This window comes from Pollicipes pollicipes, unplaced genomic scaffold (genome assembly GCF_011947565.3).
Source record: "Pollicipes pollicipes isolate AB1234 unplaced genomic scaffold, Ppol_2.1 Scaffold_7261;HRSCAF=8764_pilon_pilon_pilon, whole genome shotgun sequence".
Taxonomy (NCBI): domain Eukaryota; kingdom Metazoa; phylum Arthropoda; class Thecostraca; order Pollicipedomorpha; family Pollicipedidae; genus Pollicipes; species Pollicipes pollicipes.
The window spans coordinates 17,634,858-17,650,243 of NW_023597054.1; the positions used below are offsets into that span (position 1 = coordinate 17,634,858).

At 52.6% G+C, this 15,386-nt stretch overlaps 1 protein-coding gene across 1 annotated transcript in view; it reads right to left on the reverse strand.

Moving 5' to 3' along the window:
- Positions 1-15,386, reverse strand: part of LOC119112686 (multidrug resistance-associated protein 5-like) — a gene marked incomplete in the record, with an annotated part of 224,150 nt that overhangs the window by 7,470 nt on the left and 201,294 nt on the right. Inside the window, 16 exon segments of the mRNA XM_037236939.1 lie at positions 357-479; positions 1,245-1,391; positions 1,876-2,026; positions 2,268-2,473; positions 2,809-2,989; positions 6,682-6,859; positions 7,695-7,918; positions 8,446-8,747; positions 9,374-9,500; positions 9,890-10,028; positions 10,904-11,028; positions 11,748-11,888; positions 12,511-12,614; positions 13,081-13,236; positions 14,011-14,161; positions 14,578-14,757. Of these exon segments, the coding sequence (XP_037092834.1) occupies positions 357-479; positions 1,245-1,391; positions 1,876-2,026; positions 2,268-2,473; positions 2,809-2,989; positions 6,682-6,859; positions 7,695-7,918; positions 8,446-8,747; positions 9,374-9,500; positions 9,890-10,028; positions 10,904-11,028; positions 11,748-11,888; positions 12,511-12,614; positions 13,081-13,236; positions 14,011-14,161; positions 14,578-14,757 (2,635 nt within the window).

A 15,386-nucleotide genomic window follows, 5' to 3' on the forward strand; every position in this document is an offset into this window, starting at 1 on the left:
AGGGGGGAGGGGGGGAGCGGCACGGTCAGCAGCGCGCTCACCGGCAGCACGCCGCGGCAGCCGGGACGGCGCAATCATCAGCGCGCTCACCAGCGGCACGCCGCGCGGCCGGGCTCGGCTGGCGGCGACCACAGGCAGTGGCGGCACCATGCGCATGGATCCTAGTGGCGCGATTACACCATTTGAAAGGGCGGGGCTCAGTAATGCTCACAAGCATTTGGAGTACGCTGCGTTGTTATTGAGACTTACGATAAACGCAGCAGCTGAGGCTATATGACGTTGAATGCGCTGCATGCGATTTAAAGCCATATGCAACGGTGACGGAATCCTGTGGCGATGGCTTGTCCTAGGCTTACCCAGCACTATGATGACCAGCACTATGTATTCCGGGAAGGAGGCAGTGGGGATCAGAAACTGCGACAAGATCATGGCTCCTCCTTGCAGCAGAAACTCAAACAGCATCGGAATCTTGTTGTCCACTGGAAGAAAAACAGATTAAAGGGAATGCTTCCCATTTGAAGAAATCAGATTTGAGGTGTGAGATACAATGAAACAAGCTCATAATCATTGGCATGCTTTTTAAGTGCAAAAGACTGCTCTAGACAGCACAATTCTCCATTTAGTAAAAACGCTCCCCAATACGTCATGGTTTGATTACGTCATCGTACCTCGCACAACATGGATTAATAGTCAACTGACAGGCATTGTATCTGGAAATCGCGCTCACGAAACGCTAGGTATGAAAGTTTCGACAATCATATTGCTCGGCCTCGATTGCCACATAGCTTATGGAATGGCAGGATTTGAATGGCGTTATTATGACATCATGAATGCTACTTCGACTTCGAAATACCCTCCCGATATACCGTTCCCCCAATTTCGCGGATGTATAGCTCAGAAACTACATGGGCTTATGCCTTAACAAGGGCAGGATTGTGAACAACACCGAAAGGTCTTAAAGATGCCTATTCCGTTCATAACCCCATATAAATGTGGAACACTCCCTTTAAGTATACCTCAGTAACAGCACACGATCTCCTCACAGCCCGCGCCTTTTTACCACATTCTAATACCATAGGTGTGAGACACATCCAAACACAATTATTGGGACTGGAGAATGACCCTGGCACCTGAAGATCATTGATGACCCCAGCGTGCTACAGTGTACTGACGTCCGCTCGTCCCTGCACCGGCCCGGCTGCACGTGCAACACCCGTCCGTAGCCGGAGCCGGTGCCCACTCACGTTCATCCAAGTCACGCGAGAACCGGTTGAGGATGCGACCGCCGGGGTTAGCGTCGAAGAAGCTCATCTTACAGCGCATCAGCCCGTCAAACATTCGATTGTGGACGGCCGTGGCACCCTTGATCACGCGCAGTGCGACTCCCAAACCTGCAACAAAGACAACGTAATGGCATGGTCCGCAATACCTTGATGGTAACGGCCAGGCTCGCGAGGTGCCGGCTGTAGCCCCCAGATCATTGCCATCGCAACGGCATTTCCTAAGCACGCGCGTATTCAAGATAGGTGCACAGGTGGCCCGCTCCCATATGCAATCGCTACGTGTATTCGCATGCATGATTGTAAATATCGCCAATGCGGAAAACCAAGGAAGACACGCTAAAATGAGTGGGTTGAAAGCACGCAACCTTGTTTCACGCCATTCGAGAAATTTCACGTGCCTACGATGCACCAAATTGCCTTTTTCAGTCAAACCTGTTGAGTTATGCCCCTTGATTCTTAATCTGCAATCTCATCAACCATAACAGTGACTCTTAAATGATAACGCAAACAAAAACGACAACAATTTGGCCATTAACAACATCACCACGCGCCAAAAAACAAAGCTTTCTCTTCAGATAGGACATAAGCTTTCCTTTAACAACGCCGATTGCGCACATAACGACGGCCATCATGGAGTAGATGATCATGTGCTGGTGTAGGTCTGGATTGTCGTTGATGACACCGACCAGCTGCTCCGCAGTGTAGGTCATGTTGTACTCGGTCTGATTCCGGAGTCGTTCCTCCTGGCAACAATGGAAGAAGCAAAGCATTTACTACATTAGGTGGCGATTACGACACGAAACACCGTCACTTACGACAGCCTCTCCGTTTAGTTTAAAATCATGCGTTACCAACCTTGGAAACCAAATCCACGGTAGAAAAACAAGCTCCAGACTATTTATTATTGTATACATCGTTTATATTCGCACAGAGGCTCAACGCCGTTGCTGTGCGGATGACCCAGCAATCAGTCAGTATACGCACCATGAGTCCGTCGCCTGTGTCCAGCCAGTACTGAAGGTAGACGCCGTTGGCCGAACGGCTAACGCCGAAGAGGATGATCAGCAGCACGACTACCATCATGATGGCCAAGCCGGCCGGTTTCATGTACAGGTACAGCAGGCTGAAGAAGCCCAGTTTGGGCACAAAGCTCTCCTCTCCCGTCAGACGTTTCTTGATCTTCTCCACTTCTGTCGGGCACACAGCGAGCGGCGGTACAGCAGGTGAAATCCGAGCAAGAGGCGCGCGGCCACCGTCACACTCCTCGGGCCATCATCTGCTGCCAGACAACACGACGTGCCGGCCAAACGCTCGCAACACCCGACTAGCGCAATCGCCATGCACTCCATTATCAGCGCAATATGTGTCTTACACACCGTGCCGCCACACGAACTTAATGCCCTGCCCTCCCCCCCCCCCCCCTCTCCCCTTCCCCCGCTCAGAGCTACCTGCCGCGCGAACCCTCTAATATTACGTTGCTGAAATACGGCCGATATTCGGCCAGGGTGCACCAGCACCCACGCACCCTCCTCGGTGGTGCCGCCGGGTGTCAGGTGTTCACTCGGCGCCTGGTGAGCCGACGTGGTCGTGTCGTAGCTGACCAGCTTGAAGTACTCCCCGCGACGCCCCATCAGCTCAGCGTGCGTGCCTCGCTCCACCAGACGGCCTTCCTTCATCATCAGCACCTCGTCACACTGGGACAAGTACTGATGGCAGACAGAAGCAGACATTGTCTCACTGGCTGGGGCGTACTTTCTCAACATGAGTTGGGGGCTGAACAGTGATAAATGACAAAACCCGCCCCCAAAATACCCGGCAACCTGATTTGGCCCCGATTGGCCATGTTCTGATCTTCTTTCTTCTTTTCTGATCAAAGTTGGAGGGGCTAAAGTCCAAGTCAGTCGCCACCCCCACCCAACTGAAAAACTACACCCCGGGATATGTAGTTCAATAGGTCATATAAACTGACAAAATCCGCACATGCCCCCGACACCAATACCATATACTGCACGTATTTTGGGTGACCAGCAAGCACGCCCGCGTGGTCGGTCTCGATGAATGAGATTGGCTAAATCGGATGAAGCTAACGTACCCCGCATTTCCTTGGATTAGCTATCCCATGTACGGGCTTACGGCCCATGTATGAAGCATGTCTTTGCTCATCGACCCATAATACATATTGATACAACTGTCTAAAAGTTAAGTACGTGACTCAAATACACGTCGATATCCCACCATGAAAAGGACCTACTAAATGTAGACACTATGCGCGCACGTAAGTGTGTCCTCTGAACTGAGCCACCTGCGTCCGGGGTAAATATTTTATCAGATAAGTCCCCTCTAATTTGTACTAAACACCATTCAATCCGTTATCAGCATGTTGTGCAATGAAAGACATCCGAGGATGGTACGCTGGCGCACAATGGACTTGAAGTCGTTAGCGCCTTTAAACACTAAATAGCATCATCACCATCCGAGGACGCGTTTACAGGGGTAAGCTGAAAAGTTATATAGGACGTCTGAGGAAAAATTTAGTTTGTGGTATATACCGTGCAAGTTAAGATTCTGTGCTACAATGCTCTTTCCAATCGGCAACACGCATCGGTACGGAGACATCGGTCTAGGTTGGAGCTTCAGAATCCATCGTCGACGGATATTGATAAGGACAGAGGTAGAGGCAGAGACAGAGATATAGAGGATACAAGCGTTTGCACGCTTGTTTCGTTGCGCTGAGTGAGAAAACGTACAATGATTTCTATCTTTTACAGTTTGATTGATGGTTCTAGCTGCCCTAGATGCCGAGATACGGTGTAAAACGTTAAAAAAGGTTGGAAATGCCCGAATCTATCCTGCTGGCTCGAGCACGGGTGACACACAGAAACGCGCAACATGGCATCGTTCGATTCCCTATCAATGCATGCCAATCCCGAGTGTGTCCGTGTCCTGGGTGCCGAGATGTGGCGCAACGCGTGTAAACCCGTAGAAGAGAGCAAAAGTCATCCCTTGCTTGATTTTTGAAAGATGCCTCTGTCGACATATTTTATGCCGAGTATCCAGATACCACAAAAACATGTGAACCCCGCAAAAGAGCAAAAACATGTAAATAAACAGTTCAACACGTGGGCGCGATGACACATGACACGCGTGACTACACATTACCATCTTGCCCGTTCCATTCATTATCGAACAGTTCCACTCCTGAGTGTGTCCGTGTCCTGGGCGCCGAGATGTGGCACAAAACGTCAAACCCCTAGAAGAGAGCACAAATCACGTTTGGGCGCGTGACACGTGATGTGTGACCGTACCATTGTGAACGGCACATATTTTCGTGTCCCTTCCGGGTCGCTCCAACTCGTCGTTGTCGAGCTATATGGGCGAAGTAGCATAATCGGTCGGAGGCAGTTAATTACGGCAGCCAGTCACGTGATTACACGGCCTTTCAACCTTGAAACAACTGCCGGCGGCGGTCAGAGTCCGCGGACCGGGGCGAGGAGGAAAGCCGTGGTGTGGCTTGTCAGTGTAGGCTGGTTTGCGAGTGAGTCAACGCAACATGTAATTTGAAAAAGCGTGGTGAAGAGACAGAATAATTCAGCCAACACGCTGATGCAGTTTTTAACGCTGAACTATGAATAATTTCGACGGTAGAGGCTTGTACAAGATGTCGGCTTTCAAAACTTGGCCGCTTGCTATTTGTCTTGCAAGTTGCAGACCAACGTTGCGTTGCACAGACTTGCAATGCATACTAAAATTGTAGTTGGGTTTATTGCAAATTTTGGGGAAAAATTCACGCCTGTGTGCGCACTGGGTGCCGGGAATTTACCCAAAGCGCGAAAAACGGTAAGAAAGCCCATTAAATTTTTCCAGCGCCTGTGCGCGTGCTATGTACCACGTGGCGCCTTAAGCTTACACCAATCTGATGGCCCACTGCATCGTTTATCTAGCTGTGCAAGCTTCATGTCGCTGCGGCCATTGGTCGTCGAGACTGGTTCCGGAGCGGGCGCGGGTCGTGCTGTCTTCCAGTGGTCGCGAGAGGTGCGTCTCTCCCGTTAAACCTATGGGGATTTTTGTGACCTCTTTTTGTTCCCCACGCCCTCATTTTTGCGAAATGTCGAGATTTGATGCGACACTGCCGCGCTCTGCCAGCAGCCCGTGGTCGGGTGAAAATCGCATTAAAAATTCCTAACTGTCTGCCTGTACATGACCTTAAAGAATGGCGGACACAGGCACACTGCTCCTTTAGTATAATGGTAAATAAATTTATTAAGGAAACAAATAAATGCTAGGGTGTCGCGTTCGCGTAACCTTCACTTTTCACCTTGAGGATAAGTTTTTGCTTGTGTGAGAAAAGCAGACATGACATGCATGGATCCGATCTTCGTTTTATGAGTTTTTTTGGGTAAACTAATAAATGCTAATTTCTCGCTCTTGAGTGACCTTTACCTTTGACCTTAATTGTTTTCTTGGACGAAGGGGACACCATGAACATCAGATAATGTCCTTTTTTATTCAGTTAACAAATGAATGTCATGGTGCCGCGCTTTCTGTGCCCTTGAACTTTGAACTTGAAAGCTAGTTTTTGCACATGTGATGGAGGGCATTACGAGCACTAATATAACACCCCTTTTGCTGCAATTTCTTCAAGAGCAAATAACTGTCAGGGTGTCCAGTTTTATGTGACCTTGATCTTTGATCTTGAGCGTGGGATTTTATGTGTGACGAAACTGAACATCACGAGGATCAATATGACACCCATTTTTACTGGATTACTTTGATGAACGAAGGAATGCTATAGTACCCAAGCTTTGGCCTTTTATTGACCTGTAGAAGTCGAACAAAGTGACTCAGAGAAAACAGGACTGCAGATTCGTGAATAGCATAATGGGTTTGCTCTGGGATGACTGCTGTTGGTGACCTGGAAAATCTGGACTCGACACTGAATTCGAATACACATACGACGCTAACGTGACGGTTATGTGATATCAGCAAGCCAAGCAACACCAAACAATAAACAAAGCTAAAACCGCGGCCCACCCAGGGCGGGGTACAGCCCATCTCGCCGAGACAGGCCGCCACAAAACAGCAAACACTCGGCCAGCCGACGACCCGGGCCGGCCTGAGGTGCCGACTCGACTGGGACCACCCGAGTTGACTGCTTCCGGCGGCTGTGGGAGCGGCCGCGCCACCGCCCACCGAACGCCCGCCTGATGGAACGCCCGCTGGCGTGTGACTACCTCGCCACACTGGGACAGACACTGAGGGGGAGGCCATCCCATTTATCTGCCGCCAGCTCTCATCAGCCCTCCTACCCATCCCGGACTGAGCACACAAACCCCCGGATCCCAGCGCCTTTGGCCTCACCTGCACGCCCCTGATCCCACCTGCACGCCCCTGTTCCCACCTGCACGCCGTGAGAGACGAGTAGCACCGTCTTGCCGCTGAGGTGTCCGCGGATGCAGTGGTTGAAGATGTGCTTGCCAACCTTACTATCGACAGCGCTGAGCGGGTCGTCGAGGAGGTAGATGTCGGCGGCGGCGTACACGGCGCGCGCCATGTTGATGCGCTGCTTCTGGCCTCCACTGTCAACAGGTTTTACCGTGGCGTCATCCGTGGCGACAGCCGGATGTAACGGCGGGAACAAATCGGACAAAAGGTTTGCCCTCCAACGGAGGAGACATGGATAGCAAGCAGGGCACTGGCCCGCCTCTGGCCGGCCTCCGCCTGCGCAGTGCTCTCTCGCCCAAACACGGTGCGTTGCCCCAGATTCGTCACGCCTCAATACGGTGCCCTCAAGCCCTGTCCCTGACCGATGGACTGCACACTCTTGGTGACCTCCTAGACATTATTGAAAGGTCAGACCCGTTTTGACAGGTATGAAGACGTCGGTAGAGGAGGTTTTGTCGGTCATGCTAATGGCGCGTGCACGGAAAGGCTACTGTTTAAAGTGACGCGAACTAGCAAGAAGGCCCATGAAGCGAACAGCAATGCCCAGCTTTGGGAAAAGTCCCAACCAACAACTCTGGGAGCTAGCGGAATATATGAAAGGTCCCGGAAGAGCCATGCCCAAGAGTGACTCACGGCTACAGCGACCTTTTTTATTCGGACTTTCACGTTTGTGCAATCAATAACTGTCCACGTTTCCCGGACAGTCCCAGCCTCACTGCTGACCATGGGTGAACTACTGGGTGACGGGGGATACGTCCCTGCAATTTTCAGTAAGAGTTATTTTGGCCCCTTATTTCCATAAAATAAACGTTTTTCCACGTTTCCCAATCCAAATGTCATTTTTCAGTCAGGTTGTCGCTTCCAGATCCCAGTTTGAGCACCCCACCATTATTTATCCTGCTTCCCCCAATCTCAGAGAGGTAGTTCCACCCCTGCTGGAGCGGAGCTGACGTGCCGGCGCCGCCGCACCTGAGGTTCAGACCACGCTCGCCGATCTCCGAGAGGTCGCCATGCTCCATCATCTCCAGGTCGGTGCGCAGCGCGCACACGTCCAGCACGCGGTTGTAGAGGTCCAAGACGAGCGGCGCGCCGAACAAGATGTTCTCGCGCACCGTGCCGCCGAAGATCCAGGCCACCTGCGAGACGACCGCCTTGCGGCCCGGGCAGCGCAGCGAGCCCTCCTGAGTGCGCAGCTGTCGGCAGGTCCGCTCGTCAGGCACGGCACGCTTGTCAAGTTCGAGTTTTGCTGATCAATTAACAGTTATGACACATGGTGATTATGTCGAACAGGGCTGGGCTGGAAACGGCAAAGATCGGGTGCGACAGCTGATCGGGTGCTGCGGGTTCGACAGCTGAATTGACACGCTGCTGAATCACCAGAATCGCGATCTCTAAGCTCACCATTCACTTCATTCACATTGTTCTTTAAGCTGGACTGCTTCCGTAATTGGGCTTTTGCCTGTAGAATGTTTATGTCCTAAATAAACAAATAAACAAGGAAACTTCCCTCACAAATGGCGGCAGAGATGACTGCTGTCCTGAACCATGTCAACAGATCTGATGATTCCGCTGCCCTGACCTATGTCAACAGACCTGACCTCTTTGCTGCCCTGACCCATGGCAACAGACCTAAGTCCTCTGCTGCCCTGGCCCATGATAACAGACCTGACCTCCCCAATGACCTGAGCCCCGTTTCAACAGATGTGATCTTCCCACTGACCTGACCCATGATGGCGGCCAGCAGGGATGTCTTGCCGGAGCCCACCGACCCAGCCACGCCCACCAGCCGGCCGTGGTCAACCCGCAGCGAGAGATCACGCAGCGTTACCACGATCTCCGTCTCGACGGCGGCGACCTCCTTCGTCTGGTCGCTGTCGGACGGCGCTGGAGTCGTGGTGCCGTTGGCGGGCGGTGGGTGCGCGCCGTTAGAGGGCAGGGCCGTGTCCAGGGCAGCCTTTGTGTCCGGCTGCTCGACGGCTGCCTTCATGGACTGCTTCGAGGCTACGCGTTGTACCTCGCGCTCTGTGGCGGTGGCGAGCGTATGAGAGACGGCCGCGCGATGGTGTTACCATGGCAACAACCGCAACGCCGGTGTCGTTATGACGCACGGTGTCGGCTACCACGGCGCGGGTCGCTGCTGCTGCACCATGCGCCAGTGCTCTGAATGAGAGCAATGGGATAGGATGGGACGGTACGACGGAGACAGCATGCAGCGGCTTTCAACGTCAGCATTACAAAGGTGCAGACGCATACTTGGACGACCGTTCTGTGCTGTGGTGAGAAAGCTGACGTCGCTTGACGTCCGAGTATATTCAGCGTCCTATAAAATTGAAACAACGCCGGGATATCCAGAGACAGGTAGCGGTTATAATAGGTTCGAACCGCATCTAAATTATACCACCTTTTCTTGAAAAGGCAGGAAACCGGTAGCCACGGGGAACACCGCTAACCTCGACAAGACACCTTCCAGAAAACACCTTCCAGAAAAACGTAAGTCGTCTTCAAGGCTACATTGCTACAAGGCTAGCTACGATCGTCACAGAGCGACGCGTGGGAGTACTGCGCAGGCCACGCTTGGCGGGGACTCAGGCTCCGACATTGACTCCTTATACTGCCGCTGACACGTCAAACCAAACTAAGCCACTCACCTTTCTGTGCTTTGGTCTTCGCGTTGACTGGCTTCTCCCAAGCGAAGGTGGCATCCGTGATTTCTACGGCGCTCTCGGAGATAACATTCGGCTGGGCAAGATCAATTTCTGGCTGCATCATCAGCTTCTGTTGTATAATGAGGGAAACAGTCAGGCTCTGGCGAACAGAACATCATCAGCATGTGATTGGAGAACTGAACGTCGGCCTCCAGCGACGACACAGAACGTCAGTCTAGGTTCAGTAGATAACGAAGCAATATCACCCTTGGATGAGAGTACACAATAATACACGCCGAGCAACGGTAGCCACTGATCCGCGATTCGTTCAGGTCCCTGGTTTTATAGCAGAATTGTGGTGTTTGGTTTCACTGAAGCGATTGTACGGTTTGGAATAAATGCCCTTTACAACCGACGTTTCCGCTACCGCCTCCGGACATCGTGACGTCACCGCAGTAGCAGCCCCATCCCGGCGTCTGGCTCGCCGGCGCCCAACCTTGACACACTCCCTCGCCTGACCTTGATGCGGCGCAGCGCCACGTGCACCTCGGTCACCATCTTGACTCCGTACGGCAGGGTGCCGATCGAGAACTGCATGGCGTTGAACACGGCGAAGGTGGCGAAGGCGGCCTGCGCCGTTAGCACGTTACCGCTCAGTCTGCGCCGGCAGTGACGTCAGTTATGGGCAGGTCGCACGTCAGCCGACAAACGGGCTGCATGTTACCCGGGACCGCCACATCACGCACGAAACAATGGTGTTCACTACATCTCACGACGATTCTGCGCGTCCACGGTGTCCGGAATACGTAGATATGGGTACAAACTTCATTTATCTGAATCACTTCAGTAAAATTGGCCGTGCACAGTATTTAAGCGGATGCCCCGCGGAAGCGCGGGGGCCGGGACGGCGTGCCGTTCGACATCGCGAGCGATGGTACGACACCGTTGTCGCTTAGCGTAATATTACTTATCACCGTACGCAGTTGCTAGGGTTGGCATCACCACTCTCATTTAGCGTCAGTGAGAATGGGGAAAGCAAAAGTTCCTACGAGACGAGACTCGAACATAGATCTCCATTGCAGAAACATGAAAGCCAGAACCGATTGTGAAAACAGTGGATGCGGCCTCAGCGTGCTTGAATTGCATATTCGGTTTCTCTCCGGCGCATCCAGTAAGGGAAGACCATGGTTTGAATGTGCGTCATACCGAACGGCCTTGGCGACCCGAAACCCAGGCCAGGCTCATTACACCCAGAGACACCCAGACCAGGCTCTTCACACCAGACACCCAGAGACACCCAGACCAGGCTCTTTGTACCCGGACATTCAGACCAGGCTCGTCGCATCCCAAGCGCACATCACATTCATCACGTCCATCAGGAATCCGCAACGAAGCACGCTGGTCGGTGGGTTGGTTCGCTAAGCCCAGCACACCGTGGCTGCTGGGGCCGACTCTGTTGCCTCCCCACCCCTTCCCCCCCCCTCACCCCACGCTGCTGAGCTCTCCAACGCGGCACTCAACTGCACCACTCACACATAGCCAAGAATGGTGGCGATGGTGGCCAGGACAGCAACTAGCGGAGACGTGGTATTGGAGAAGGACTGCAGAAAGGCAGCCTTCTGCAGTATCTTGTGCTCGTCGGCACGCACCTCCATCACCTGTCGACGGCGAGACGAGGTACACTGGGCCGTTCGACAACAGCAGATTGGTGAGTGGTTATACTCGACAGGTGGATCAGTAACAGAAGACTGGTCAGGACGCCTCCCGTCCTCGAACGGGGGGCGGGGGGGGGGGGGCATTCATAACGCCTTACACTGGCAGCCCCAGCCGGGTCACAGTCGGGATAAAAAGTACGCAGTTTACAATTAACGCATTGTCATATTAATGCGCAAACTGAAATCTGGGAAACCTAAGTGGTATCAAAATAAGTGTGTTGAAATTGCGCCAAAAAGTTAACGAAAGGCTATTCATTTAAGGTCTATCGTTGAATACAACGGGGGCCCTGGTGGCACGGCTACATGCCTGGTATACGCCTGATTCAGTGATGTATCGATGAGCAGCAGGCTTCATGCGGGGCATCAGCGCCCACGGTCACATTGCCATGACGGACAAAGTTTGGAGCCGCGCACGTCAGAGATGCAGCTTAGTTTCCGGCTCGTACAAGACTTCGAGCGATAGCATACTCCATTCAGCTTAAGGAACGGCTTAAGCTTAAGAAATACCCAGCACGCTCCCACCAATGAATGGTGGCCTGGTATGCACTCTTCGATGTGTGAACGATCCAGGAGACATCAGACCAGAGTGCGGTGCTACGACACCCAACATGCCCTGAGATTCTCCATAAATAGCATAATGGCAGGTTGTTACGATCCCGTACCTTGGCTCGAAAGCTGTCCTCCCAGGCGTACATCTTGATGAGGCGGATGGCGCCGAGGATCTCCGACATCAGGTTGACACGGCGGTCCGTGTCCACCACCAGCTCCAGTCTCAGGTAGCTGGTGATAGCAGCCAGCGCACCCTACCAAATAGGCGCGATAGGCGCAAAGGACACCGTTCAGTCAATCAGCCTGTTAAACCGCAGTATGAGGGCAACCGATGTGCCGCCCAGTAGAACATAATGTAAAAATACGCACGGGTTGCAGTTACCTCAAAGCATGTAAAGCACGTAAAGACGGTAACTAAAACGAACAAATAACGACCGCAGACCATGTCCGGCGGCCGCAATGTGACAATCCACAGTAGCAGGGCGTGCAAAAACGGCTGAAGTGGTTAGACACAAACGCGTCTGGCGGCTTCTTGCGACGTTTTACCAAATTTACACGGATAACTTTATAGTTCGATGTCGCATCAGCACCAGCGGAAAAAAGTAATAATATCTAGAGTCGCCCCAGCCTCAGAATGAGAATACTAATCTTAAGACTTACAATAAATCGGTAGCACATCATGATTACCTATAAAGAAGCCATTACAAAGAAACATTGTAAAAATAAATACCATCATACCATTAAATAATATTTGTAACAGGTAAGGCATAAAGTCCTGCAATATTGCGATACCTATCGTTATAGTCATGTATCTTCGATATAACCGCGTGCAGCGACCAGTGGTAGCGCTTGGTAGCCCCAAAAATATAGACTTACAAAAATAGGGTAGCATAGCAGGATTATGCTGAATCCCAGTAATGACCAGGGTCCAATAATGACGACGTTGAAGATCATGGCGAACAGGAACATACCGAGTGCGGCTGGAAAATCATACAGCACAATATCAACCGTCTTCATAAATTCACTCCACGGAATGTATTTGAGCGAACTAACTTCCCACGCATTGGAGACTGTGCACGCATCGGCAAACCGAGTGGAGCTATTAAGATCTCAACCGATAGCATGAAATCAGAGTCTCTGGCCCCTCTCCAACCACACGGAGTCTAAGGTTACACGTGGGAACGCCGGCAGTGGGTCGGTGTCGAGTGTGGAGGATGGTGGGGGATATGGATGAGTGATGCCCCGCACATACAGAACACCATCAGGCCGGTGGTGGAGGAGGGCGGGGGAAAGGCTGGGTGGTTCCCTGCACGTGCAGAACACCATCAGGCCGGTGGTGAAGGAGAGCAGGGAATAGGGCTGGGGGGTACCCCGCACGTACAGAACACCATGGAGCCGGTGGTGAAGGGGGGCGGGAGATAAGGCTGGGTGGTGCCCGGCACGTACAGAACACCAGTGGGCCGGTGGTGAAGGCCTCGAACAGGCGCTCCATGTCGTTGATGCAGATGTTGACCATCTTGCCCAGCACCTGGTCGGAGGTGACGCGCAGACGCAGCATCTTTCTGTAGATCATCAGTTGGAGCGCACCAGACGCTCGGAACGCTGCGGTCGGGCGGGCCAAGGTCAGGTCGGCACCTCTCGCTCCGTCATTTAACCGCTCTCAAACGTATGACGTTAGTCACGGGCCGATTTTCAGCTGACCACGGCACGGCTGGGGCTCTGACCGCTCGTAGCCACTCGCCCCACCGCAGCCGGAAGTCTATACAAATTTGTTTGGCAGGCTCTCATTATTGCAAGTAACACAACTTTAATTTCAATTTGAATTTGAATAGTCTGGCTGCAGTTCGTGATCGGTTCGACAGATTATATTCTACACGGTGTTACGAACACGGCCATTTAGGGGGCTTGAATGCCGATTTCATTTCGAACTACCACATACCGGAGATGTACCACAAAGGCTAAAATGTTGACGCTTCGCATGGTGAGTTGTAAACGGTTGGTCTGCCAGTGGGATGGGGAGAACAAAAGCGTGATAGCTGTGTAAAGGGAAGGCGTTTGAAGCTTACCATGAAATTGCACCGAGTCAGTATTATGCGAGACCGGCGTAAATGCGCTGCAGTTGTGCCACATCTTGGTAACAGCTTTTGATATAGGAACCGCATGAACATTGCATGTTGCCAATGGTAGCTTCAGTGACACCATAGCCTTGATGGTCATGCTCCTAGACCTAAAGCACATAACCCGCGCTGGGCTGCAGCCTGAAAATCCAGAGCAAAATGCAAGTCATCTGACGTTGGCATGACGGGGAGGAGCGGCAACCCCTGGTAGAGTCGTGTTCGCGCCCGGGTAGGGATGGCCGGACAGTGAGGCACGCACTGCTGAAGGTGGACGTGATAAAGCTGATGCCGTAGAAGCAGTAGCAGCGGCCGACCTGGCAGGCCAGGATCAGTAACATGATGTAGACGCCCTGTATGTACGGTGCTGACGGATCTTTGACGTAGTTCATCATTGCCGTAAGCAGAATCGACTGAAACAAAATCGTGATATTGGCTTCGGGTCCTATCTGAACAATGGCAAGTACAACCAGTAACCTCAGAAGGGATCGTGTGGATGCGATCAAGACGAGAAATCACCGTCAGAGCCCCGGGCGTGGCGGTAGCTCACGGAAGACCACGCAAGCCATGTGAATAAACGCCACGTCGTTACACTTTTGAAAAGCTAGGAAAACCATTGTCTACCTAGCTGGATTGTTGACTTAGCTTTGAATCTGGTTATGCCAGGTATACGTTAGGCAACGATAGCAACATTATCCGTTTGCAAAGCGGAATACAGCTAGGCAACAGATGCATTCACAGCTAACGAACGCATCAACAGTCATATCACACTGTCAGGTAAGCGTCTCGAGCCAGCGGCAACACGCGCCCTGCCCAGTGTCCCACTGACCGGCCCGATGAACTGCAGGACGACGGCCATCACCATGGCGACCGAGGCGACGATGGTGCGCATGCGGAAGGTACGCAGCAGAGCGCGCGACAGCGAAGCGTCCGTGGCGCCGCGCTGCGCCAGCTCCGCCTCCCAGTGGCGCTCGAGCCGTTCACAGTTGTGGTGGCTGGCGTCGTCCGACTGGCGCAGCGGCAGACGTGGCGACAGTTCACAGCAGTTGCGGTGGCGCAACAGGCCGCTAAAGAATCATGGTTGGTGGCTGCCGCGTCCACCGGACGGGACCAACATCGAGTGGCCAAAAGTCATTTACGGCAAGTCGGCCATGTGTGCGGACATGTCAGACAACCTTCACACTTGAAGGTTTCGTCCGAGCCTTTCCATTAGATGGATTGCTGGGATAAGCGCCCACGCTAAGCAGCTCTTGTTGCGTGAGCCCTGGCCCACCATCCGATCGAAAAATCCGACGGCAGGGATTTGCAGCACGAGCTCAGCACACCACTCTGACGGCATTGGACATTTGGCGCGGCCGCTGCCGCCGGCCGCAAGTGGAAAGGCACTAAAAAGCACATGCGTAACTTCGATAAAGAAATTGAATATTTTACAGGACATTTAATGTTCGAACATTTGGCTGCTGTTTTGCAAACACCAAATAGCTGTCAGGGGGGACCCAGTCATAAAGTCCCTGCATTATTTATTAACGCCTATGCAGTGGCTGCCTGAAGATGCTTTGCAGCAACTAAGCAGGGAGAGTCAGGTTTCCGATTTCAAAATAACTCCAAGTTCTTGCAACCTGACACGCCCATTTACCC